General features: G+C 44.9%; 1 protein-coding gene across 1 annotated transcript in view; it reads right to left on the reverse strand.

The window, feature by feature from the left end:
* The window catches only part of ABCA12 (ATP binding cassette subfamily A member 12), a 313,653-nt gene that overhangs the window by 1,894 nt on the left and 286,849 nt on the right, over positions 1 to 24,910 (reverse strand). Inside the window, exons 52-56 of the mRNA XM_073646632.1 lie at positions 24,666 to 24,800; positions 23,604 to 23,707; positions 9,779 to 9,871; positions 6,447 to 6,552; positions 2,473 to 2,610 (exon numbers count right to left, since the gene is read on the reverse strand). Of these exons, the coding sequence (XP_073502733.1) occupies positions 2,473 to 2,610; positions 6,447 to 6,552; positions 9,779 to 9,871; positions 23,604 to 23,707; positions 24,666 to 24,800 (576 nt within the window). The remainder of the gene's footprint in view (positions 1 to 2,472; positions 2,611 to 6,446; positions 6,553 to 9,778; positions 9,872 to 23,603; positions 23,708 to 24,665; positions 24,801 to 24,910) is intronic.

Raw genomic sequence — 24,910 nt, forward strand, 5'->3', positions numbered from 1 at the left:
CTCATCATTACCGTGACAGATCACTTATATATACAGTAAATAACAAAGTGTCACGGGTGTGTCAGAGGTGACAGATAGTCGCCCTGCAGTTGGTTGCAGGAGAGCTCTACGTTTGGCATTACAGACATCTTCTTAGAGGCTGTCTCTAGGACCCAGCGGCTAATTAACTCCCTGACCTGGGTGTATAAATACCTGGTGTGTTCTAGAGGGAGGTGCCGGTGATATTCATTACTACTTGTGAAGGCTTTAGCAAGAGCAGTACCCTGTCTTCTCTGTAGCTTGAGGACGTCTGCGCATTTGTCTGGAGTCATCTAAAGCTAAGCTATTTCCCCCTGTTTGTCCTTCCTTGTTGTCTATAGTGTTTAGTGGATATCGACTAGTGCTGATCTCCTCCCTTCCTTAGCCTGAGCCTAACCGCAGGTAAAGACAGGGTGAGGCACGCGTGCGGCGATTGATTAAGAGCCAATACAGAGACATTAGGGGAGACAGGGTGACGCTAGATCAACCTAGGAGGTCTCCACTCCCCCCTCCTTTCCCTAGAGTCTGGGCTCCCTTTCCCTCTTCTCTTTGTGTTGCACTAAGTTTTTCCCACACCTTGCGTGACACAAAGGATCCGCTATTCACCATATGTGATGGCCATAGCTCAGCCTCTCCCCATCTTCACATTGACCTTTTCCCAGATCAGAGCATGACCAGGATGAGTCTTGAGAGTCAGTGCATTGCATCCTATGTCCACGTGGCTGCTAAAAATAACTTAAAGCACCACTCCAGTGGTTTTCTATTGCACTGCTGGAGTGGTGCTTTAAATGTAAGTCCCCTGCCCCCTTTCTGATACTCACCTTTCAGGTTTTCATCTGTTTTAGCCGCCGCTCCTGACCTTTTCTGGCGAAAAGTGACCTGTGCACAGCTCCAGTGTTTCATGGAGGTGCGCAGAGGTCGCTTTTCAATACAAGTCTATGAGATCCTCGTCCTGGCCTTGTTCTGGCTCTCATAGACTTGTATTGAGAGCATGGTATGTAGCTTCTGACTTCCCGCCAGTCAGAAGCTACTGTCACAAGATGGCGCCGCGGGACGGGAGCGGCAACGAAAAACGGTGAAGATGTCAGAGGGTGAGTATATGACCGGGGGTAGGGGGCTTATATGTAAAGCACCACTCCAGCACGGAAAAAAAATTCTGGAGTGGTGTGTTAAGTCCTGAAGCCTTATTGACCAATGTGAAAATTTGCTAAATTTTCACATTTCTTTTTAAATACAGGTTTATCTAAGATGAAAAAAAAACGCTGATGTGTGTAGATTATGCTATACAATAAATGCAAAGTAGATAAACTAATTTACTGCAGAATAATATAAATAGTATATCCCTTATATACCCTAGAATAGATACTTTTGCAGATGGGAATGTTTTGGCTTTTAGGTTTCCGGGTTTTAAGATACTGTAAATCCACTGCTAAATAAATCCTCATTTATCCTTCAGCATAGAGCAGACCATATCTACAGGTGACATAAACTACTCTACAGGCACCTACCTCCCCAAATTTTAACTTAATCAAGTCAGGGGGTTAGAAAAATGAAAAACTCCTAGTTACCGAAGGATACTGCAGACAATTTTGGACCCAACTATGCAGGTTATCATTTACAAGCAGTCAGTAATAGGGAGTTTGTCCGAGGGCAGACAGTACTGCTCATGTCACCTCCTGGAATATTTGGTTGTAGAGCAAGGATAGAAAAAAAGACCATTTACTCCCAGGTATACTTTTGTGAAGTTTATGATTAAAGGGAATCTGTCAGCAGGTTCTTGCTATGTTATCTGAGGTAGGGACAGAGACCTTGATTCCAGCGATGTATCACTTAGTTTACTGGATGCAGTAGTTATGATATAGTCACAGTATTCTCTGCTGCAGATCTAGCAGAGCTCAGTTGTTGATCTGTGTATAACCCACCCATACCACAGCTTTCTGCGTACAATGTATAGTGACAGAGAGCTGCTAATCAGTGCTGGGGGTGTGGTTGGACTAGGAGGCACCAGGTCAGTTGTCCTGTAGTGATAATCTCCTGCTGATAAATCACTTGTATTGCAAAAGCAAAACACAGCCCAATAATTGACACATCTCTGTAATCAGGTTCTCTTCCACCTCATTATTATGCTCTCAGATTACATAGCAAAAACCCGGTGACAGATTCCCTTCAATGTCTTAGGTAAGGTTTACTGTCAGAATGGTATTTGTGGCTCAGTTTACATTGTTGCTACATTTTAGAAAGTCAAACACAGTCATCTGAGTGGATCCTTACATTTTCAATAGAAATATTTTTTTAACCAAGTTGACCAAAAGTTGAAGAAACTACCTCCCACCTACCTAGTGTATAAGTAGGGTATTATACTGTATTCATGCAGTCACACTACAAAGATTACACAATTAAGACCAATTGCACTTTGCAAAGAATTGTGTCAAGAAGTAGAAATCCTTTAAGTACCTCATCAAGTGTCGTCTGACTGACTGAAAAGTGAATGATGTTCAAGTCTTTCTTGTTAGATTCCAGCAGGTCAAATATACTGGCGACTCCTCCCGCAGATACCGGAACATGGTACTCCGCCATAGTGAAATGTTGTTCCTGTAAAAGATGTTGGATTACCATGAGTGTTCAATGTACTTGTGCCAGTGTTAGGAGATGGACACGGCATTAGAACTTGTTGTAATTGACAATGACTTTCAACATAGGCTCTGGATTGTGTTTTTCCTAGGTTTGATATAACAGAGGGCACTCCACTCCTTATAGGAATTTTTTTGCACAGAGAAATAACATTTTAAAAATGCGAATACTAAAGAATATTAGTCTTTCAGCTAGCAAATATGTAAATTGGGTATATGTTTATTTCCGTATAGGGAATATAGAAACATTATTGCTGCAATGCACCTGAGCTGCAATACCAGAAGCAGCCCATGGCCTACAGTGGTGGTGTTTCTGGAGGAAACGGCCATGTTTTTCTAATCCCATACAACTTGTTTAGACATATATGGAGGAAAAGGATATGGACAATAGTCCCGGAGCTCTGATGCGGTGGAGTGACACATGATGCCCGGCGCCCAATCAGCGATGGCGTCACTGTCCCCGCCTTCGGACAAACTGAACATGGAGAGGAAGTCCAGGATCAGCGGCTGCCCTTGATTCTTCCTCATATTCCGATTGACAAAGTCGGAGACAGTGACGCCAGTGCTGATTGGGCACTGGGCATCATGTGTCATTCCACCGCATCACAGCCCCGGTACCGCAAGTGCCGACACCGCCGAACCGGTGCCAGCACGGGAGTTGAGTATAGTTTTTTTATTTTATCAGGGCTGAACATTTAGTTTAAGAAGGGGTTGTCCTAGTAGTGGACAACCCCTTTAATATAAGATGGGTCTCCTTTTAGCTGCCAAAACAGCTTCCACTCTTATGGGAAGGCTTTTACAAGATTTTACATTATGTTTGTGGGAATTTCTGGGGTTGAGGTCAGGGCTCTGTGAAGCCAGTCATGTGCTTCCACACCAAACTCTTCCATCCATTCTTTATGGACCTTGCTTTGTGCACTCGGGCACAGCCATGGGGAACAGTTTCCCCAAACTGTTCCCACAAAGTTGGAATCATAAAATTTCCAAAATGTCTTTTATGCTCTTGCATTAAGAGTTTCCTTCACTGGAACTAAGGGGCTTAGGCTGACCCCTAAAAAACAGTCCCATAGCATTATCCTTCCTCCACTAAACTTTACAAGTGGCACAATGCAGTGAGGCAGGTGATGTTCTTCTGGCATTTGCCAAACCAAGACTCATCTATCATACTGCCAGATGAAAAAATGTGATCCATCACTCCACAGAACACTTTTCCACTGCTCCAAAATCAGGAGTGGCGGCTTTACACCACTCCATCCGATGCTTGGCTTTGTGCTTGGTGATGTAAGGCTTACATGTAGCTACACTCAAATTCAGCAAGCTCTTTAGATCAAACTATTCTTTTACACGTTAGTAAAAACTGACTGCATGATTAGGTTTTGATTTTTACACATGAGACTGAATTAAAAACCCGAATTCAATGATTAAGAGATAATTACGAGATATGTTCTAATAATTTCTACCATAAATTGTATGTGTGTAAGGAATCTCCAAGGCTGAAAGGAGAGATAGGCTGAACCCTATACTTTTTTTTCAAAACTCCTGACAGCCAGAAAACCCTAAAAGTTCCTACTGCAAATATGCTGTGTTTTTGGGTGGATAAGAAATGGGCTTTATTCTTGTTTTAACATGGCCTATTGAGAAAAAAAGTGTATTAGTTGCAGCTGGAGGGGCCATTCCAGATAAATGTAATTTCTCTCTGTGTTTCAGCTCCAACTCACATATACTCTGCGCTCACAGTCCAGTGCTTTACACATAATAGAACATCCTCTACACAAACATGTTATTTACAGAGCAGAGAATCTGTGTGCTTAAAGCAAACAATAATCTTTTATTCCGAATAATCCATTCACATTGCCAGAAATCACCAAGCCTATACTTTCTCATTTTTACATTCAGTACATTGAAATATATTTTCCTTTACTTGTTTTAACTCTTAAAGAACGAGACCGACCCGCCAGTAAAAGCAAAAAAAAATTCAATTATTATGAAGAATAAAGTTTCAAAAGAATAATTGTTTTCTACTTTATTTCTATAAAGAATAATTTAACTGTATGGGGTCCATTATTCAAGATTTCTCCTGAATGGTAATCGGTATATAACACAAATAAAACCCCATCAGGGGCGATTAATTAAACGATCGGCTTTGTTTTATTTGATACTAGAAAGCCGACACAGAATTATTAAGACGTATCACAGCAGAGGTTTTTTCACTTTGCTCTTTTGCTGCACAGACAAGGCTCTAGGCGAAAGCAAAGTAGGATATTTGTTTTGGCAGCAACTGCTCGGAGAGCATCATTATGAGATCTAGCTAAGGGAACAGCTCTCAACAGCCCAACATCACAGCCGTATCTGGCTATTATGGACCTATATCTCCCGTTATCCTCTGTCAGACGAGAGCCAGGATGGTTGTAACTAAACAGTTAAGGGGACATATCAACAATCTAGGGTCGGAATTAAGGATTGCACATGTTAGCCTACTTTGCAAGCGTTTAATGCATGATGCAATTATATAGAATGGAGAAAATAATTAAGTAAAGCTCCATCCTAAATTCCAAGATGATTATTTTCTGGAATTGCTAAAAAATTGTCAGAAAACAAAAAACTTGCTTAATTAATGTCCTTCTCCGAATGGTTAAACTCTGCTGGCTCCAGGTAAATGTCTCCTTTTAAATGTTTAATTTATGGATTTAATTTGCATACAGGCAGCTGTATTTAGATAAGTAGCCATAATGACTAAGAACAGCTATGAAACACCATAGGGCCGATTCATCAAACCTTTTCCGCCAGAAAACTGGCATAAAAGCTTTGAATAGTCACAACATTTTTGTGCAATGGAGAGTTGAGTAAAAATGTTGCAATTTTTGGCGTTTTCACAACAGTTTGAATAAGATTTGCCGAAATAGGCAGAGCTGGGAAGGCGTTGAGGCAGGACCGGGCATGGCCATAGCTGTTACATTCATTAAAACAGCCGGCATTTTGCACGCCAAAAATGCTACACTGGCCCCTGGCTGGAGTAGCACTTATGGCAAGGTGCACACTGCTCAGAAGAAGAGCCAAGTTCATTAAGTGGTATTTGCTACGCCAATCTGGATGAATCGACCCCTTTGTGTGTGCCCACATACCATCAACAGTAAGCTGGTCACTGGACCATGCAGAGTGGCTCACAAATGGCGGCTGCACTTCGATGACGTCTCCTACATCATGAAAAATTTTTAAATAATTTTTGCATACTTTTTATCAAATCACATCCACCATTTGTTTCAGGGGTTGTGCTTTAAATGGACAAATGAGGACTCACTGGGAACCCTCTCCATGATATAAATATGCCTTCATAGGGTATATGGGCAAACAGCTGGTACGTAAACCATCAAGTTATAGGTCTGCCTCCACTTAGGTAAGATAAATGTTGGATATCATAGGTAAGTGTGACAAAATGTACACCTCACTGGAAGACCAAAGAAATGACATTATGCCAGGACTGCGGCATCACTTCTGTACATGATTTCTATTTCGGTTATGCTGTGTGTTACTTCTGTATATGATTTCTCTACAATGATGGCATTTTAGGAATTATTTCTGTGCTGTGACATCACTTTGCGCTTAATGCATCTACTCAGTTAAACCACTTTCAGACGACCTCCCAAGATTGCAGCAGAAAATGTGGTCTTCTGGAGGGGTGATCTTCTTAATGAATATAGAAATTATGTAAAATGTATGGTGAAACTTAAAATCTGTTAAAGAAAATCTGGTTTAGATAAGGGGGTGATTTTTACAGTGAACAGTTTGCTTAAATTGTACCTTTAAATACGTGTTGGGAAATTGTGAGTGCATAAAGCTCGTAATTGTCTTGATGCTGACGGAGATGTCCTTCAGATGCATCTTCACCGTGAACCCACTTCCAAACCTAAAAGTAAAGCAGAAGATCATCACATTTTACTATATTGAAGAGTACACATTACTATAGAGGTCTGGACCTTTATGGAGCTTGTAAACTAATCCAGTCCTATAGTGAGAACTGAATGTCGAGGCATCAAAGCCACAACTGAAAATGTCAAGAGCTCACATAAGATTTACAGTACGTCACACAAAAACATCAAACATTGTGATTGCCCCCTGGATGGAAATTTTTAATTGCAGGTTAAAGCTTTTCTGCATTAAGACATTTTACTAATGCATTCACCACTATTTAGAAACCTTGACTTTGTGGTTTGTGGCTAGTGCATTAGTGAATTCAAAGGGGCTTTCTGGAATCAAAGTGCAAGTGAGCTGAGAAGAGGCCGCAGCACCCACGAGCACCACAAACCCTTTAAACAGCTTTTCAGTAGGAGTGACGAGAGTAAGGATCTGATATTGATAACCTATTATAATGAAGCTATCAATATTCTTATTGTAGAAAATTCCTTCAATAGCAAATATGATGGGGCCATGCTATTAAACAGGTTTGAGAAACCGCATTCGTTGAGCCATCTCACAGGAACAAATACAAAACGAGGAGCAATATTAGTTTCTTTTCTCATCCAATATTTAGTGGCTTCTATTGAAGGTATATGTTGGCAGGACTCCAAATGTATACCTCTGATGGAAGGCATACAGTGACAAACTGGCATATTGGCAAACAGTCCTCTTCCCCGTCTTGATACAGGGGAGCATCTACCAAAGCCTGATCACCCATGTACATTGGTGATGAAGGTGCCCCAGAGCCCCTGGCAGCAGCAGATTTCCTCCATTACCCCTCTAATGGCTGCTGGTGTGGACCCCAACCTTACCTCATCCCCTATTTCTAACCCACAGCTTTTTCTTACTGGAACGTGATATGGAATAGTGTGGTCTACTAGCCTATTTCATACCATTGTTTGGTAATGAAGTGATGTTTACCGGCCATACAGACAGAGGTATGAAAGAACATTTTTTGGCCTCAATCTGGCAATAGAGCTCTATGGACACCTTTTGCTTGTACGTTGGGAGTAAAAACTTTATCTGAACAGCACCATAGTCCCTTTTTTATATCCACTCCTGTTACATAAAAAAATTGCACCAAAAACAAGGTGTGTGATTCCAGCCCAAATAATAGACAAACTTTTCCTGAAATCCTAAAATGAAACTCACTGATCAACTAATCATATCAAAATCTTGTATTTTTTTCTGTTTTCAATTTCAGACCTTCACAGATGTATAATTTAGTGAGAAAAGTTTAATAGTAAAAGGATGAAGAATTCCCTGGATATCCTTGTGAGTGAAATACTGTAACATTCTGCACTTCATCATGAAATAATAATTTTCGCTCCTGCGACCACTATAAAGCCTTGCAGTGAATTGTGGTTAGCTTTGTTACCTGGATTATAAAGACTTCTCACTAGCATAACAAGTGAGCAGTATATCTGCATGGCACTGAAAAGTTAGCAGAACCTAATTGCTCACAGTAGATACAAATATTTTAGTTGTCAAATAATTAAAGGGAACCTGTTATGTCCCAAAACGCTATTAACCTGCAGATATGGGGTTAATCTGAAGGTTAATGCTGTTCTAAAGCCGTGTTGCCGCCATACTGAAAACCTGGCTACCGGGAGGAAATTAACTTTATTCCTCCTGGCAGCCTCCGGCTTTCAGTCATAGAGGCGTAACTTCAGCCACTGCTCAGTACATAGTGAACGGTGGCTGAAACAGTGTGCCTGGCACTGACTGACAGCCGGATTTGTACTGATGCACTGCTTAGCTGGTTGTCAGTCAGTGCCGATGGCGCGGTTACAGCTGCCACTCACTATTTACTGACCTATGACTGAGGCCGCGCCCCTATGACTGAAAGCCGGAAGCTGCTGAGAGGAATAAAATTTGTTTCCTCTTGGCACCCGGGCATTTAGCGCAGATGCTAGACAGCTTAAGAACACCATTAACCTGCAGATTAATCCCATATCTGCAGGTTAATAGCATTTTTTGACATGGCAGGTTTCCTTTAAGTTTATGTATGATTTTTGGGATCATGTATAGAAAAACCCTTTTTTGTTATTATGAAATGGTGCACCCATTTGCTGTTGGCAAAATGGTGCTTTATGACTAAACCATGTGCAATATTTTACATGACAAAGATTTAAAAGGGTTAAATTTAAATATGCATGGTCTATATTAATTGTATGATCAAAATCTGTTCTGCTAAGCATCAGATCAAAAAGCAATGACCAAAAAGAGAGTATTTACTATCCAAAATAAGAAGTCAAGAGGGCACTAACCATCGCTAGACAAACCTTGGCCTCAATGCATCAAAGCTTTAAAAAGTCGCAAAATTTACGAGCCAAAATTTTGAGAATTTTGCCATTTTCACTCCAGTTTCTCTCAGCTCTGCCAAAATGGGTGGAGGTGATACGACGGGGGGCATCATGCCACTGCTTGTCTAAATCATGAGGAGCTGTGGGGTTTCTTATACCAGAAATCTCACTCTAGTACCTGATGAGAGTAAAATTTCTGGGCAGGTCAGATGCTTCAGATTCATGAAGAGGATCTGGCTCCAGCACACAACCTCTCAGCAATGTCGGTCTTAATAAATTGGGCCCTTCATTTGAATTTAATCTTCATTAAAACAATAAGTGATACCACTTGCAGTAGAGGGAGCAGGAGCCACGAGGCTATGATCGTCTGACATTACATATGACATTTCCACTGGTCTTTTAGAGCCTCTTGGAGGCCAGCAGAAGCATATGTAATGCGAAACGGCCGTAGTCTTGTAGCTCCTGCTTCTTCCTCTGCTAGCGCTTCTTGTTTTAATAAAGATGGAGCTTTTATAGTGCTGATGAGTACTCTCTTGACCCCTTGTTTTGGATATTTACATATACTGTTTTTTTATTTTTAGAGTTTAGTGCTCTACGATGCTATTTAATAGCATAAGTGACAAATTCCCCAAGGACTAAACAGTGCCGCTGCATACTTTTTCTCTGTTGTTGCATTAAAGGAGTATTTAATGAATGTGCCAAATATCCTCATTAGTGTAATGAAGTAGACTGGTAGCGGTAATCCATATTATATTTCTATATGTACAATATACAATAAATGTTTATGTCAGTATTGCTACATTTTCAAGTGCCATATAAACCTAATCTAAATATGCAGAAAAATGGAAAAGAAGCATAAAAGACACTGACCTGCTCTTTATGTGCTGCAAAGAGCCAATGCATTGAAATGTTCCTCTCACCATGATGGCCAATCTGGTGCACAGCGCCTCACACTCCTCCATGCTGGGAATAAAGAATAGAAAGAAAAGCAGTATATGCAATTAGTAAAATAAGGGTTTTCTTTTACGGTCACATATTCTCTAGTTGAATTAGACAGTAACTGTCCACCCTTGAACACCATTTCGTGTTTTTTTTAATCTCAATTATGCCCAATATTCTGTCATTTCTTAATAAATCTTTACAGTGATCTGAGCTAAATCATGGTAGCAGGAAGTTATTTGTGTGGAGCAGACAGCAGATGGCGCTTGTGCTGTTAGGCTATTTTCACATGTTGCGTTTTTACTGCGTTTTTTTTTTTGCTGCTTTTTTATGCAAATTAAAAGCTGCACCAGCAAATGCTATGAGATTTCAGAAATCTCATGCACAAACTTGTTTTTTTTTCTTAAATGAATTGGAGAACTGCTTTGTTTTTGAAACATGGCTTTTAGTATTAGTACAGTTTAATTAAATTAGTGATATATGTGAAAGTAAACAATGCCCTACCAATGTATTAAGTAAACAATGCCCTACCAATGTATTAAGTAAACAATGCCCTACCAATGTATTAAGTAAACAATGCCCTACCAATGTATTAAGTAAACAATGCCCTACCAATGTATTAAGTAAACAATGCCCTACGAACTCAATGCCCTACCAATGTGTTAAGTAAGCAATGCCAATTCAACTTCCCCCTACCGTTTTGTACATTTGCAATTGTGTATTTTTTCATGAACTCATATCACCTTAGTTCACTGCTGCACTTTATACGTGAATCCAGCTTTTTTTTGTTCAGAAAAGTAACTATTTTTTCAGACATGAAAAACTTTTTCCCCTAAATAATTTGATCAAATTCCCCTTTTTTCAAAAAATGTTTTATGGTTTCACATACATCTTGCAATGGTGGCCTAATACCTTGTATTGTTCAGCCTTGCAATTATCAAAGCTGAACCTTGGTATCCTGAGAAAAGCGGCAAAAAGGTAGCAAAACCTGTGTTTTGGCTGCAACTTTTTTACTGCCAAGAGATTTTTTTTGCTGCTTTTTTTCTGCAGCCAAAACAAGAACATGTGAACATAGCCTTACAGCTTGCTGATATGTGTGTAGTTCCTCTCTTTGCTGCATTGTATGACCTCTCTGGTTTGCTTATGTCAGTTCTCTCTTGTTATCCTTCATATATTGATGATAAAAATGCTTACTGTAGAAAAACAGTTCATTCTCCCACAAGATCTGAGTGCTGATGATTCTGCTGAAAGCTGAAACCTACAGTGCTCTACACTATTTGCCTAGCGCAGCCACTACAATGCAATGTTATAAACTGGCCAATGACTGGTGCTTTCTAGATATGTAAAAATTACATGAGTGGAGATTCTTCATGGGACAACTTCCTTAATAAAATTAAAGTACATTTTAATTAATAGATCTTGGAGTAATTGAATAAGTATACATTCCACAATTGGATACCGTTTAAAAAAATGTTTCTGTGCCAAGATAATCTTATAAATGTGCCCCTGCTATGTATCGTGTAATGGGCAGAGCTGCTCCATTTCATCATCGGCACACACCACAGCTCCTGGCCAAGGGAGCTAGCATAAGTCACTTATGATAAGTCAGTATACAGATGAAACAGCAGGGGGTCTTAGCTGTTGTTTTCTGAGGTAACACATTTTCCTGGCTGTTTTATCACAGGAGTGAGCATTTCTGCGGCATCATCAGTCCTGTGAGCTCATCATAAATCATGTCAGTGACATAAAAGCTTAGCTGCTGCTGGATCTCTTATGTGACTGACTTGATTTATGATGAGCTCAGGGGGTTGGAGACAGTCACTCCTGTGATAAAACAATCAGGCAAATGTGTTCACTCCGAAAGCAGCAGCTGTTTACCCCCTCTGTTTTGTCTTTATACTCACTTATAATAAGTCACTGGCTAGGAGCTGTGGTATGTGCTGACCATGAACTGGAGCAGATCTGCATGTCGGACACAACAAAATAACAGTACATAGCAGGGGCACATTTATAAGATTATCTCAACACAGGAATATTTTTTAACACATCCAATTGTGGAAGTTATTATTCCAAGTTCTGATTTCCATTGAACGTTCATGACTTTCTATCACTCCATGAAACACCCAAGCACTAAACATACTGGAGATGACAATGGGCTTTCAGATTTCCTTCTGCTATGGACAAACTTTTTTGGAGGTGCTAATTTAACTTCTTTCAGTGTCTTCTACATGAGCCTTTATTAAAGAATATTAAAACAAAGAATAACACATTTTTTTGCTGCAAAATGATGTGTTTGCTCATATATTCCTTTTTTGTGCGTACAACATTGCCTCCATTTAACAGTGCCTTAACCCCTCTCTTATTCCTGCACAGCCGTTTCCCATATCATCATATTCTTTTACATTTTTAAAACCAATTACCCTGCCTGTTGCCCCATGTGATGACAGGCTATTACAGTGCGCTCCGTTCCCTATTCTCCCTTCTGCTATCGTCTTCACCTCCTATCACACAGCTGCTCTCCAACCTTTTCCCCATACAAAGAATAAAAAGCAAATTGGAGCAAACATCTTAATTTATTGACACAGCCTAGCAATGCCTTCCTGCTTCACTTTTCAATTTCTTAAGCTTGACATGTGCACCTCAATATGTCATATTATAGTAAAGAGCAAGAGGGATTTTATATGGTGCACAAAATACTGCGAAAACTAAGACATGTGCAGTCATTATGTGATGGAATCACAGCACTAAATCAAACAGAGCCGGTGCGCTGGGTCCATCTGATTTATTATCACTTGTACATACTCTTCCATATCCTCTCAGAAGACATCGGCTATGCAATCCCAGATCTTTAATTTCAGATTCTGGAGAGGCTTATTAGGTGATAAAATGGAAATCAAGAGATAAGAAGAAGCGAGAAGCAGCCGAATCAAATCGTATAGAAAAGATTAACAAAGAAATATACTTCTTTTTTTTTTTTTAAATGGTGTTATTTCATTTCCCTGCATCCACAGTTCTCACAATAACTAATAATGTTAAGACCCGAAACAAAACCACTGATGTACCATTGTACTGTATCAATTGTACATCTTCATAAATAGCGTCGTTGCTTGCTTTAAAAATATCCCATTCACTGTGTGTTGTGTGTATAGTGCTTGCACAGCTAGTAAGCAGATACTCCCTATTTGATGGGGATGCATTTGTGGCAGATGGATTTGATGTGGATGCAGTTATGATTCCATTTTTTTATGCCTGAAGATTAAAACTCTCAATTTATAAATTAGTAAAAAAATAAAAAAAATTGCAAAAGGGTTTATAACATGTTCTAGAATCCACCACCTGGTTTAAAGGGGTTGTCTAGCTGTAGGCTACAAGTCTGCAGTCACTCTATGTGATTGCAGACTTGTGAATCCTCACATTGCGCACACCACATGCAGTAAGGATTCTCCGCTGCCGGTAATAGCAGTTTACATAAATGCGGTCATATGCCGACTAGACGTGCACGGCTTTAGTCAATGCAAGGGTATTGACACGTCTAGTTGGAATGTGGCCAGAAGTATGCAAATCACATACTTGCAGTCACATGACCGCCCACTCTCGGCATCGGAAAATCCTTACAATGTGCCATGACTGCAAACTTGTAGCCTAAGAACGGACAACCCCTTTAATGTAAAGTTATAGAATATGTGGCGTTTAAAAAAGTGTGAATCTCTTTAAGAAACTTGTAGACCCCAATAAAAGAGTTAATATACCAGAAAAAAGTCATATGTTTTCCAGGAGTCAAAAAGAAACTATGCGCCGAGGATCTCGGACAAGTATATGATTTGCATACATTTGGTCAACCAATTAGATGGGTGCAGCCTCGCTCAACTCGAGTGTATTCTGCGAGGCCAGACACAGTCTAGTCAGAGTGTGGCCGTAAGTTTATAAATTGCATACTTGCGGTCACATCACCACCCGCTCTCTGCCGACACCGAAGAACCCTCACAGTGCTCAATGCGCGTGATGTGAGGATTCACAAGTCTTCATTCAGAGTGACTGCAGACTTGTAGCCTAAGGCCGGACAGCCCCTTTAAATAGGGGGTATCCAAATTTACGGGTAAAAAGACATAGCTGTCATGCATCATTGTGAGTCCTCCTATTGTATAAAGTATTTATCAGCCATATTTTGGAGGGTTTGTTAATTTACAACTTTGACCATGGTCTGAGCATATTGTAGCTTGCATGGCATTTAATATTGTGGACGTGTACAGCTTGTGGAAGTGCGGCTTATGACAGCCTGTATTTTGTGAATAGGTTGGCTTAGCCCAATCATAGTAAGCTCAAGTCCATATGTGGCACCCCAGGGGTCTGGTTACCACAGTAATAGAAATATTACGTCTGAGAGCAGGTGGGAGGTTTCTCTGGTCAGGAGCCCTAAGCATGCAACACCGCCCGCCCAGACCTGGGAGGGGAGGAATCTGCCCTTATAAACTGGGTCTGGGGTGGGATTAGGGAGAGAGTCCCAGACAGAGACGCAGTCTGGCCTGGAGGACAGCAGACACAGGGAAAGGAAGAACCAGGAGCTCTGTAGGAGCAGGAGTGAGTGCCAGGGGCTGGAAGCCAGGTAGCTCGCCCTGGCTGGAGACACTAATACCGGACACGGAGTCCGAAGCTGTGGGGACATCCAGGTCCAGCAGCAGAATCCAACCGGCAGGGGATTCTAGGTTCTCTGGCCATAGAAGCCCGGAGGCACGGTCACAAGCAAGGGACCAGCACGGCCGTCGTGGAGCGGAGGCTAACAGAAGGCCCCAAGTCACCGGTCATACGGGTGAGCACCACACGGTATACTCAGGGACGTGGGCTACTTCTACCCGCATACAGCAAGGTAGCCAGGAAAGAGTGCAGATAGACGGGGAGGCCTACAACTCCACCTGGCCAGGGGAGATCCTACTTGCTCACAGACTGACCAGGCCCCTACTGCTAACCAGTACTCCCGGGAGGGTCTGCCTTATAACACCAGTAAAGACCCTGAACTGCACTGCACGGACTCTGAGTTATTCCTGCTGCGCTCGTGCACCATCACTCCCATCATCCACACTAACTGCCCTGAGGCTGTACTCCTCCCATGGGGAGTCATCCCATTCTTAGCTGCACACATAACACCAGCCTCAGCGGTCTGCCTTGCAGCGGCGGTCCCCACTGACCGCAATCCACGGGTGGCGTAGTCGGACTATCATCATACCAATAACCCTGCCTCTGATTTGACCACCCTGGGCACGGACCGGGTCATCGCCACGAGGACTACAACCCCCAGCATTCATCCTAAAAAGGCCCGCTTCCGGGTTCCCCATAGGCCCAGGGGGCGCATCAACTTTGGCGTAGTCGACAGGATTCAAACCAACCCGCCACCAACGGGTATTGCGTGCCTGAAAAAAGACTTTTTGCACTTACCTGAGAGAAGTTTCCCGCCGTAAGGAGCCGTTTCCCGCCATCGGACGCCATCTTGGGTCATTTCCCGCCGTCTTCCCGCCATCCGCAGCTGCTTCCCGCCATCAGGACGCCGCACGGGAAGAAGAGGGGCGTGGACGCCGAAAGCGCGCGAGATCCGAAGCTCCGCCCCACGCACTAACGCTGCGTAAGGTCCTGGAAGGGAGGAAGAGCGACGCTGACGTCACAGGAGCGCGACGCAAGGTCCTCGACCCCAACGATCGACTGCGGAGCCGCGGCCTACGGAAGAAGAGCATCGCAAGGTAGGCCACGGTCCACTAGAGGGGAAGGAGGATGTCAGACACCGAGGGGAGCTCCACCGCCACACTGGCTGCCAGCGCAACCGCTGCTGCGGTCATGCCATTCACCATGCCCTATATCCCGGGGGCAACCTGGCTACCCCAGTACTCAGGGGAGTCACATACCCTAAGTGACTTTAGGGAAAGACTGGATAGCCTCTTCCAGGTATACCCCCTCACGGAAGAGCAAAAAGTGAGCATCCTGGTAGCCCAGTTAATCGGGGCAGCCCAAAGGGAGGTAAAGTCCTGGCCACCTAGGAAGAAGAGGACTGTCAGAGAAATACTAGCCCGGCTGAAAGACACATTTGATACCCGAACCTCAGCTGAAATAAAACTCAGATTTTACGGGTGCAAACAACGGGCACATGAAAGTATAAGAGACTATGCTCTAAACCTACAAGAGGCCCTGAGAGCCATTAAGCAGGCAGACCCTGACAGCGTGGGAAATGAAGACAAGCTGTTGACCGAACAATTTATTGAGGGTCTACTGTGCAATGCCCACCGAACCCAGTTGCGGGCAATGGCCTTACAGGACCCTGACCTGGACTTTGCACAGTTCAAGGACAGAGCCATCCGGGTGCTCCGAGAACCGGCACCAGGTGGCGCTGTGACCCACAAGCGCCCTGCTATCACTTATCACCAGGACGCGGCGCCCTTGTCTGCAGGGCCTGTGGGAGCTGATGCGCAGGCTTTGAACAATAACCCGGCTACAGACCTGCACCATCAGGTCCAAGAGCTGACTAAGAGCGTTGCGGCGCTAACCAGAACTGTGCAGTCTTTACAGGTCTCTTCTCCAGGAAAGATCCAGCTGGCATCCGGACCGGAGGACGTCCTGTGGCGCCGACTGAGGAGGACCCCACCGGCCAGAGGAAGACCCAGCGACCGATACAACAAGGACGGACAACCCATCTGCCGCCGCTGCAATCAACCCGGACATATGGCAAGGTACTGTCATTTAAACGGGCACAACCTGGGGTAGAGGGCCAACCCCCAGGCATAAGATCATCAGGCCCATCAAACTGGCGTGATAAATACGTAGGGGGACGTCCGGTCTTGCCTGTGGTACTGGATGGCATTCCTATGAGTGCCCTACTAGACACTGGGTCACAGGTGACTACCATCCCGTACGTGCTCTTCAAGCGGTACTGGAATGACTCGGACATAACCCGCTACCCAGATGACGACCTGAGCATTATCACCAGCAATGGTCAGCCCGTGCCACAGATAGGATTTAAAGAGGTGACCATCAAGGTCGGTAAAGTTGAACTGCCGGCACAAGGACTGATCATTGTGGACATTGACCGTCGCGAGAGTCACCCAAAAATAACCCTAGGTACTAACGCAGAGGTGATTCTTATTTTGCAACAGGTTGCCAAGAACGCCAGTTCCAGCCAGCAGCGTGTCCTCCAAAAAGAGATCCGGGCACTGATGAAACGGCAACAGGTGGAACTATCTGGTGGTGAGATTGGTAGCGTGAGAATGTGTGACCCGTTCCCTATTGCCATGCCCACGAAAAGTGAGATGATGATTTGGTGCCGGGCAGCTATTGGTCTAAGAGGTAGAGACTACCAAGCAATGGTAGAACCCGTCTACTCAGACAGTAGGCCCACCATTTTGACAGCACGGGGGGTGGTCGATGTACACCATGGGAGGGTGCCCGTCCGCATCATAAATATCGGGGAGAGAGAAGTATACCTGCCCCGGTATGCCACGCTAGCCAAATTGTTCACCATCAACCAGAACTCTGTACAGGCTGTGGAACCCTTGCCTCCATCTCAACCAGAGGAAGGTAACGGCTCTAAGAAACCAATGGAGGACTGGTGTCAGCAACTGCATTTGGGTACTGACTCCACTCCCTCACACCAAAAACAGGGAGTCTATCGGGTGGTTCAAGAGTACGAGAGAGTGTTAAGTAAACACCCGCTGGACTTCGGGCGAGTAAAGGGGGTAGAACATCACATCCCCATGGGAGACCATCCTCCCATAAAGGAGAGATACCGACCCGTACCCCCTGCACACTATCAACATGCCAAGGGGATGCTAAAAGACATGAAGGAGGCTGGGGTAATTAGGGACAGCTGTAGCCCCTGGGCAGCTCCACTAGTCCTAGTGAAAAAGAAAGACAACACCATGAGAATGTGTGTAGACTACAGGAAGGTCAACCGTATCACACACAAAGATGCGTACCCGTTACCAAGGATAGAAGAGTCCTTAGCTGCATTAAAATCTGCTAACTTCTTCTCTACTTTGGATCTCACTAGCGGGTACTGGCAGGTTCCTGTAGCAGAGGCGGACCGGGAGAAGACCGCATTCACCACCCCGATGGGACTCAGCGAATTTAACTGTATGCCGTTCGGGCTCTGCAACGCACCAGGAACCTTCCAACGGTTGATGGAATGCTGTCTGGGACACCGGAACTTCGAGACGGTCCTATTATACCTGGACGATGTCATCGTCTATTCCAAGACCTATGAGGACCATCTGGAACACCTGGCAGAAGTGTTTGAAGCCCTGGCAAACTATGGCCTACAGGTAAAACACTCAAAGTGTCATCTACTGAAGCCAAAGGTACAGTACCTGGGACACGTGGTGAGTGCTGACGGAGTAGCCCCCGACCCTGACAAGATCACCGTGATTAAGGACTGGCCAAGACCATCCAGCATAAAGGAAGTGCGGCAGTTCCTCGGGTTGGTAGGCTACTACCGAAGATTCATTCCCGGTTTTACCAAGAAGGCAGCTCCTATGCAGGACCTCCTGATAGGCCAGTCCAGGAAGGCCAAAAACCAGAAGCCACCCTTCAGATGGGAAAAGCTGGAAGAGGAGTCATTCCGCCAGCTGAAGATGGCCCTCACGGGGGATGAAATCCTGGCGTACCCTGATTACAGCCAGCCCTTTATCCTCTACACGGACGCAAGCAACATTGGGCTAGGAGCCGTACTGTCCCAGATCCTGCAGGGGAGAGAACGGGTAATTGCTTACGCCAGCCGAAAACTGCGACCCACAGAAAGAAACCCTGAGAATTACAGCTCGTTCAAGCTAGAGTTACTGGCAGTGGTGTGGGCGGTAACCGAACGTTTTAAGCATTACCTTGCCTCTTCCAGGTTCACCGTGTACATGGACAACAACCCGTTGACACACCTGGACACTGCAAGACTGGGTGCCCTGGAGCAGAGATGGATGGCCCGCCTGTGCAATTATGAGTTCACGATCAAATACCGGGCAGGACGCTCCAATACCAACGCGGACGCCCTGTCCAGGATGCCAAACCTACCGGACGGAGGGGAAGATCCAGAAGAACTGGAGGAGGTCGAACTCCCTGCGTTCCACCGTCATGGGATTACCCAGTATTCCCACCGTGTGAGGGGCCAGCGATCCGCTACGTTCAACCCCTTACCCCACTACAACTGGGCGGAGACGCAAGACAGTGACCCCGCAGTCCGTCTGGTGAAGGAGATGCTGACCCAGGCTGACGCCCGCCTGGACCCAGATGCTCCGGAAGAGACCAAGCAACTGTGGACGGAAAAAAGCAGACTGTTTCTCTACAAGGAGAAGTTGTGCCGCAGAATGGTCAATTCCCGGACACATGAACTGATCTGGCAGGTTGTGGTACCGAGACGGGACGCAGCTCTGGTGCTGGAGGCCTACCACAATGGGGCAGGGCACTTCGGATGGAAGAAGCTGGAGTTCCTGCTGCGTGAACGATTCTACTGGATAGGCATGAGAGGAGCCATTGAGAGATGGTGTAGAGACTGTGGCCCGTGCAATCTAAGAAGGAGGGACCGTGCCAGCCAGAGGAATCCCCTGCAGCCCATCCTCACCAGGCAGCCGCTGGAACTGGTCGCTCTGGACCATGTTAAACTGGCTCCAAGCAGAAGCGGGTATGTCTACGCCCTAACCATCGTGGATCACTACTCCCGGTTCCTGGTGGTGGTCCCTGTCAAAGACTTGACGGCTCAGACAGCAGCCAGAGCCTTCCAGCTGCACTTCTGCCGCCCACACGGGTACCCGGACCAAGTGCTGACGGACCAATGACCAGCCTTCGAAGCGGAGGTCTTCCAGGAGTTCTGCAACCTGTATGGCTGCAAGAAGATAAGAACAACGCCCTATCACCCCCAAACCAATGGACTCTGCGAGAAGATGAACCAGGTCGTGATAGATCGGCTAAAAACATTGCCCCTGGAAGAACGCAGTCTGTGGCCTGAGAAACTGCCCGATCTGGTGGACCTGTATAACCCCATCCCGGTAGGTTCCACCAAATGTACCCCGGCTTACCTAATGCGAGCAAGACCTGGTAAGCTGCCTGTTGACTTGGATATGGGAGTCCTGACACCCGAGGACACCTCGCCAGAGGCAGACTGGGATACAGAACGGCAGCAGCAGTACCGGAAAGTACAGGAGAGCGTCGAGCGAAGTCTCTGTCAATCAAGAGAAAGGCAGGAGAGGACTTATAACCCACATGCTCCCGCTGTTCCCCTGGTACCTGGAGAGCAGGTCTTGAAAAGAAAAAGGCGGCTCCATAAGTTGGACGACCAGTGGGAAAAGGACCCGTACACCGTACTGCCCTCAAGCCACAATAATCCAAAGGTGTACGTCATCAGCAAGGATGGAGGAGAGACCACAGCCACTGTCTCCAGAGACCACCTGAAAAAGTGCCCCGAGAAGTTGCAAAGCACGGATGAAGATCAGGAAAACCTTCAACCCGTAGAGGAAAAGGAGGAAATGATCAGCACCGTACTCGGAGACTTTGCCCGGTCCTGGACACAAGTAAACAACGCTATCGTGGTGCCCGTCCTCACATTTCTCCAGCCAGCCCCTCAAGTGCCTACAGAAGAACAGGTAGAGCTGGAAGAGCAGCCGGCCCAGGAGGCAGAAGAGTCCACACCAGCAGCGCAGGAGGATCAACCCTCTGCTAGTAGTGAGCCTGCTGTGCCCCTAGTGAGCCAAAGAGTACGCAGACAGCTGCCCAGCTTACCCATAACACCTCCTACACCATGTAGTGCAGGACCAGTTAGTGAGCTCCGTAGGTCCACTAGAGTCACTAGAGGCCAGATGCCCGCTCGCTGGAGAATATGAAGTAATGCACTGTAAATGTACCTGTTTCTTGAAAATGTTTATGGTTTTTGTTGTTGCCTGTTATTAATTATGTTTCTCAGTTACCCTGCAGGGTTCTTTGGACTAACAGGTTATGGACGCTGGATAACCGGAACAATTCTTGTAGATAGTTGCACATTGTGCCTCTTGCGAAGACGTCCGCGGAAGAGAAAACCTGTCTGGCGTGGCCTCCTTGCCGCCCAAAGTAGCTAGCTTCAGCCTTGCAGCCACGCCCAAGGCCAACGCAAAGGGTTTTCTTTGGACAGGTCCCCTACCTCGCTTAAGACTTCACCTTGGGTGACATGGACGCCCTCTTGTTTCACAAACTTCACCTTGGGTGATATGGACACCTGGTTACGGAAACGCCGTGACCACAAAATGTACTTTTTTCATGTTGACTTGTTATTGTTATACCCTGCATTTATGTTCCTTTAAAAATGTGTTTAGTCCCGGAGTACTAAAATTTACTAGGGGGAAATGTGGCACCCCAGGGGTCTGGTTACCACAGTAATAGAAATATTACGTCTGAGAGCAGGTGGGAGGTTTCTCTGGTCAGGAGCCCTAAGCATGCAACACCGCCCGCCCAGACCTGGGAGGGGAGGAATCTGCCCTTATAAACTGGGTCTGGGGCGGGATTAGGGAGAGAGTCCCAGACAGAGACGCAGTCTGGTCTGGAGGACAGCAGACACAGGGAAAGGAAGAACCAGGAGCTCTATAGGAGCAGGAGTGAGTGCCAGGGGCTGGAAGCCAGATAGCTCACCCTGGCTGGAGACACTAATACCGGACACGGAGTCCGAAGCTGTGGGGACATCCAGGTCCAGCAGCAGAATCCAACCGGCAGGGGATTCCAGGTCCTCTGGCCATAGAAGCCCGGAGGCACGGTCACAAGCAAGGGACCAGCACCGCCATCGTGGAGCGGAGGCTAACAGAAGGCCCCAAGTCAACGGCCATACGGGTGAGCACCACACGGTATACTCCGGGACGTGGGCTACTTCTACCCGCATACAGCAAGGTAGCCAGGAAAGAGTGCAGATAGACGGGGAGGCCTACAACTCCACCTGGCCAGGGGAGTTGTACTTGCTCACAGACTGACCAGGCCCCTACTGCTAACCAGTACTCCCGGGAGGATCTGCTTTATAACACCAGTAAAGACCCTGAACTGCACTGCACGGACTCTGAGTTATTCCTGCTGCGCTCGTGCACCATCACTCCCATCATTCACACTAACTGCCCTGAGGCTGTACTCCTCCCGTGGGGAGTCATCCCATTCTTAGCTGCACACATAACACCGGCCTCAGCGGTCTGCCTTGAAGCGGCGGTCCCCACTGACCGCAATCCACGGGTGGCGTAGTCGGACTATCATCATACCAATAACCCTGCCTCTGATTTGACCACCCTGGGCACGGACCGGGTCATCGCCACGAGGACTACAACCCCCAGCATTCATCCTAAAAAGGCACGCTTCCGGGTTCCCCACAGGCCCAGGGGGCGCGTCACATATACACAGTCATATCTGCAGGCCAGGAGTGAGGAGCTTGATTGTGAGGTAGCACTGCAGACTTTTCTTATGAAAGGTTATAAAATTCTATTTGATTCTAATTTACAAATAACCTCTTCAGAAAGGAAGAGGACAGGAACTCTAGGGCCACCTATTGGAGGTACCAATCCTAAAAGTCAATATCGACTCTTTAAAAGGATTCTGTCACCCAAGTTTTTGCCACCTTATTTGAGAGCAGCATAATGTAGAGACAGAGACCCTGATTCCAGTGATGTGTCACTTACTGGGCTGTTTGGTATTGTTTTGATAAAATGACTGTTTAATCAACAGGAGATTATCACTAGAGGACTAGTAAATCTGCTGCTATGTAATCCTCCATATTCATGAGCTCTGCATAATCCCACCCCCACCACTGATTGGCAGCTTTCTGCCTATGCACAGTGTACACAGAAAGCTGCCAATCAGTGGTATGAGAGGGGTTATACAGAGCTCAGCATTCAGAGAACTGGTAGATCTGTAGCAGAGAAAACCGATTTTACCAAAACTGCGGTGACACCTAGTTGGAATCAAAATCTCTCTGGGTCTCTGCCCCAACATCATTCTACTCCCAGATGGAAAAGCAAATATGTAGTGACAGATTTCCTTTAAAGGGCCTTGCCATATGACTTCAGATAAGAAAGCAGACCAGAAACTCCATTTGCAGACACCTGTTTTGGGCTGTTTGCCTCTCATCAGTGCAAAGCAGGATGACTTATTTAGCTGGGTGAGAGGCCTCTGCCAAGTGATCTAAGGGGTAAAGTTTCTCCTTGTGGAGAGTGTCAGGTCGACCAAGCAATGCTCCTATGGGAATTTAAATATACAAACAGTTACTTCAGAGAGGAAGAGGACAGGAATTTTAGTGCCACCTTTTGGAGGTAGCAATCCTAAAAATGATATAGATTGTTACTTCTAATTGTTAATTGGCAAAATACTTTTAGAATGGCTTGAATGGCTTTTAAGATGGCTGGAAACCGAAGATGCACTGTAATTTTTTGGTAAAAACTGGAGAACCCTGATATTGTGACTGGCTGGTGGTGTAGATCTATATGCGCTACTCACATGAATACAAAGAAAAAGGCTACTTGTCTGCACGGCAAGCTTGAGAAGGGATTGATCTCCTTTGATCTTTCAGGTGAAAAGCAGACCTAGAAACTGACTTCAGAGTGCACGATGGTCACTTTTTTATTATTGTGGTACCGTCTTTGAGCCAAAATTACGCGTATTGGAGATAAGTATAGATAAGTCTATTTTTCTCTTTTACATTAATGGAAAATAACTAAATAACAAAGCCAGATTGATTATCTTCTTATGGCTCTGGTTATTGTGTATATGGAGGAATCATACGTATCTTACGGTTTCTTACCTGTGAGATGTCAGTATAACTGCACATTTTTCTCTGACTTCTTCAGAGATGATTTTCCACAGGTGTCTTTTTGTTTTAGGATCCATTCCTGAACTTGGTTCATCCTGGAAGCCATGAAAAATAATGAGTAAGTACATAATTCCATTTGGTACATGGCAGAAATATTGTGGTTTTGGGCAAACATTTGGAAAAGTAGATGATGGGGCCAACAAAAATACTAAAACCAAGGACTGCACTATGTAGCATAATATATGAGATAATGTCCCCCTACTGTATATAAGAACATTATCAATAACCAAGGAGTTTCTTGACAATGTTTGGTTCTAGAAATTACGTGGTTAATTCTAATATTCATAATTTATAGCCCAGGTACACTATTCCTTATGGCACCTCAGCTGCTTAAGGGGGTATTTTCAAGTTTCAAACTTATCCCCATGGGATAGGGGATAATTTCTAGATCGTTGGGGGGTCCAACTCCTGGGACACCCACCGATCCCTAGAATCGGGGATTCTCAGAGCTCCTGTCAGTGCGGTCTCAGCATCAGTCAGAATGGGTGATCAGGGACCTCTGTTCTGGCCATAAATGTAGAGGTTGTACCACATCTACTAAACATGTATGGTAGATCCTTTGGATATGTAATGACTCGATAACCCCTTTAAATAGTGTAGACATCGTCTAGATAAGATATGCTACATCTGACACAGACTATTTTTGCAGGAAGAAATTAGTAGTGTCTTTGTAGGTTCTGACATGAGAATGTGATGTTTAGACTATTATTTCCATACATTTCAGTAGAACATTTCCATTGATGAAAAATATTAGATAATACAGAGAATGTATTGAATTCTCAGATACAAGTTAGATCCCTTTAGTCACCTCTTGTTGTAACTGAAGAGAATACAGATGTACTAAGCACCAATCTGCACAGATATATCCTTACATATCAGCGCAAAACGACAGCAGCAGTGTTACATGGCTGATACCTTGGTGGTCGCAATATCGGTGGTCAGAAGCCAGTGAAATAAATCATACATTGGGCATATGAAGATTGTTGTATTTACCAGAAGAAGAATGGACGGTTTTCCGACAAGAGCAAGCGCTGTAGAAAGTTTTCTCCTGGTGCCGCAGCTGTAATTGGCAGTAATTCTGTCTTTGTATTGTACAAGTTGTAGTTTTTTAAGTAGTTGATTTGTTATCTGGGAAATCAAACACAAAATACAAACATGAATGTAACTATTAGAGGGCTTCTCCGGTATGGACAATCCCTTATCAGATTGCAGGTTCACTTGAGACAAGTGAAGAATGG

Source organism: Phyllobates terribilis, unplaced genomic scaffold, assembly GCF_046119375.1.
Source record: "Phyllobates terribilis strain yellow unplaced genomic scaffold, ASM4611937v1 Scaffold_9__5_contigs__length_417890890, whole genome shotgun sequence".
Taxonomy (NCBI): domain Eukaryota; kingdom Metazoa; phylum Chordata; class Amphibia; order Anura; family Dendrobatidae; genus Phyllobates; species Phyllobates terribilis.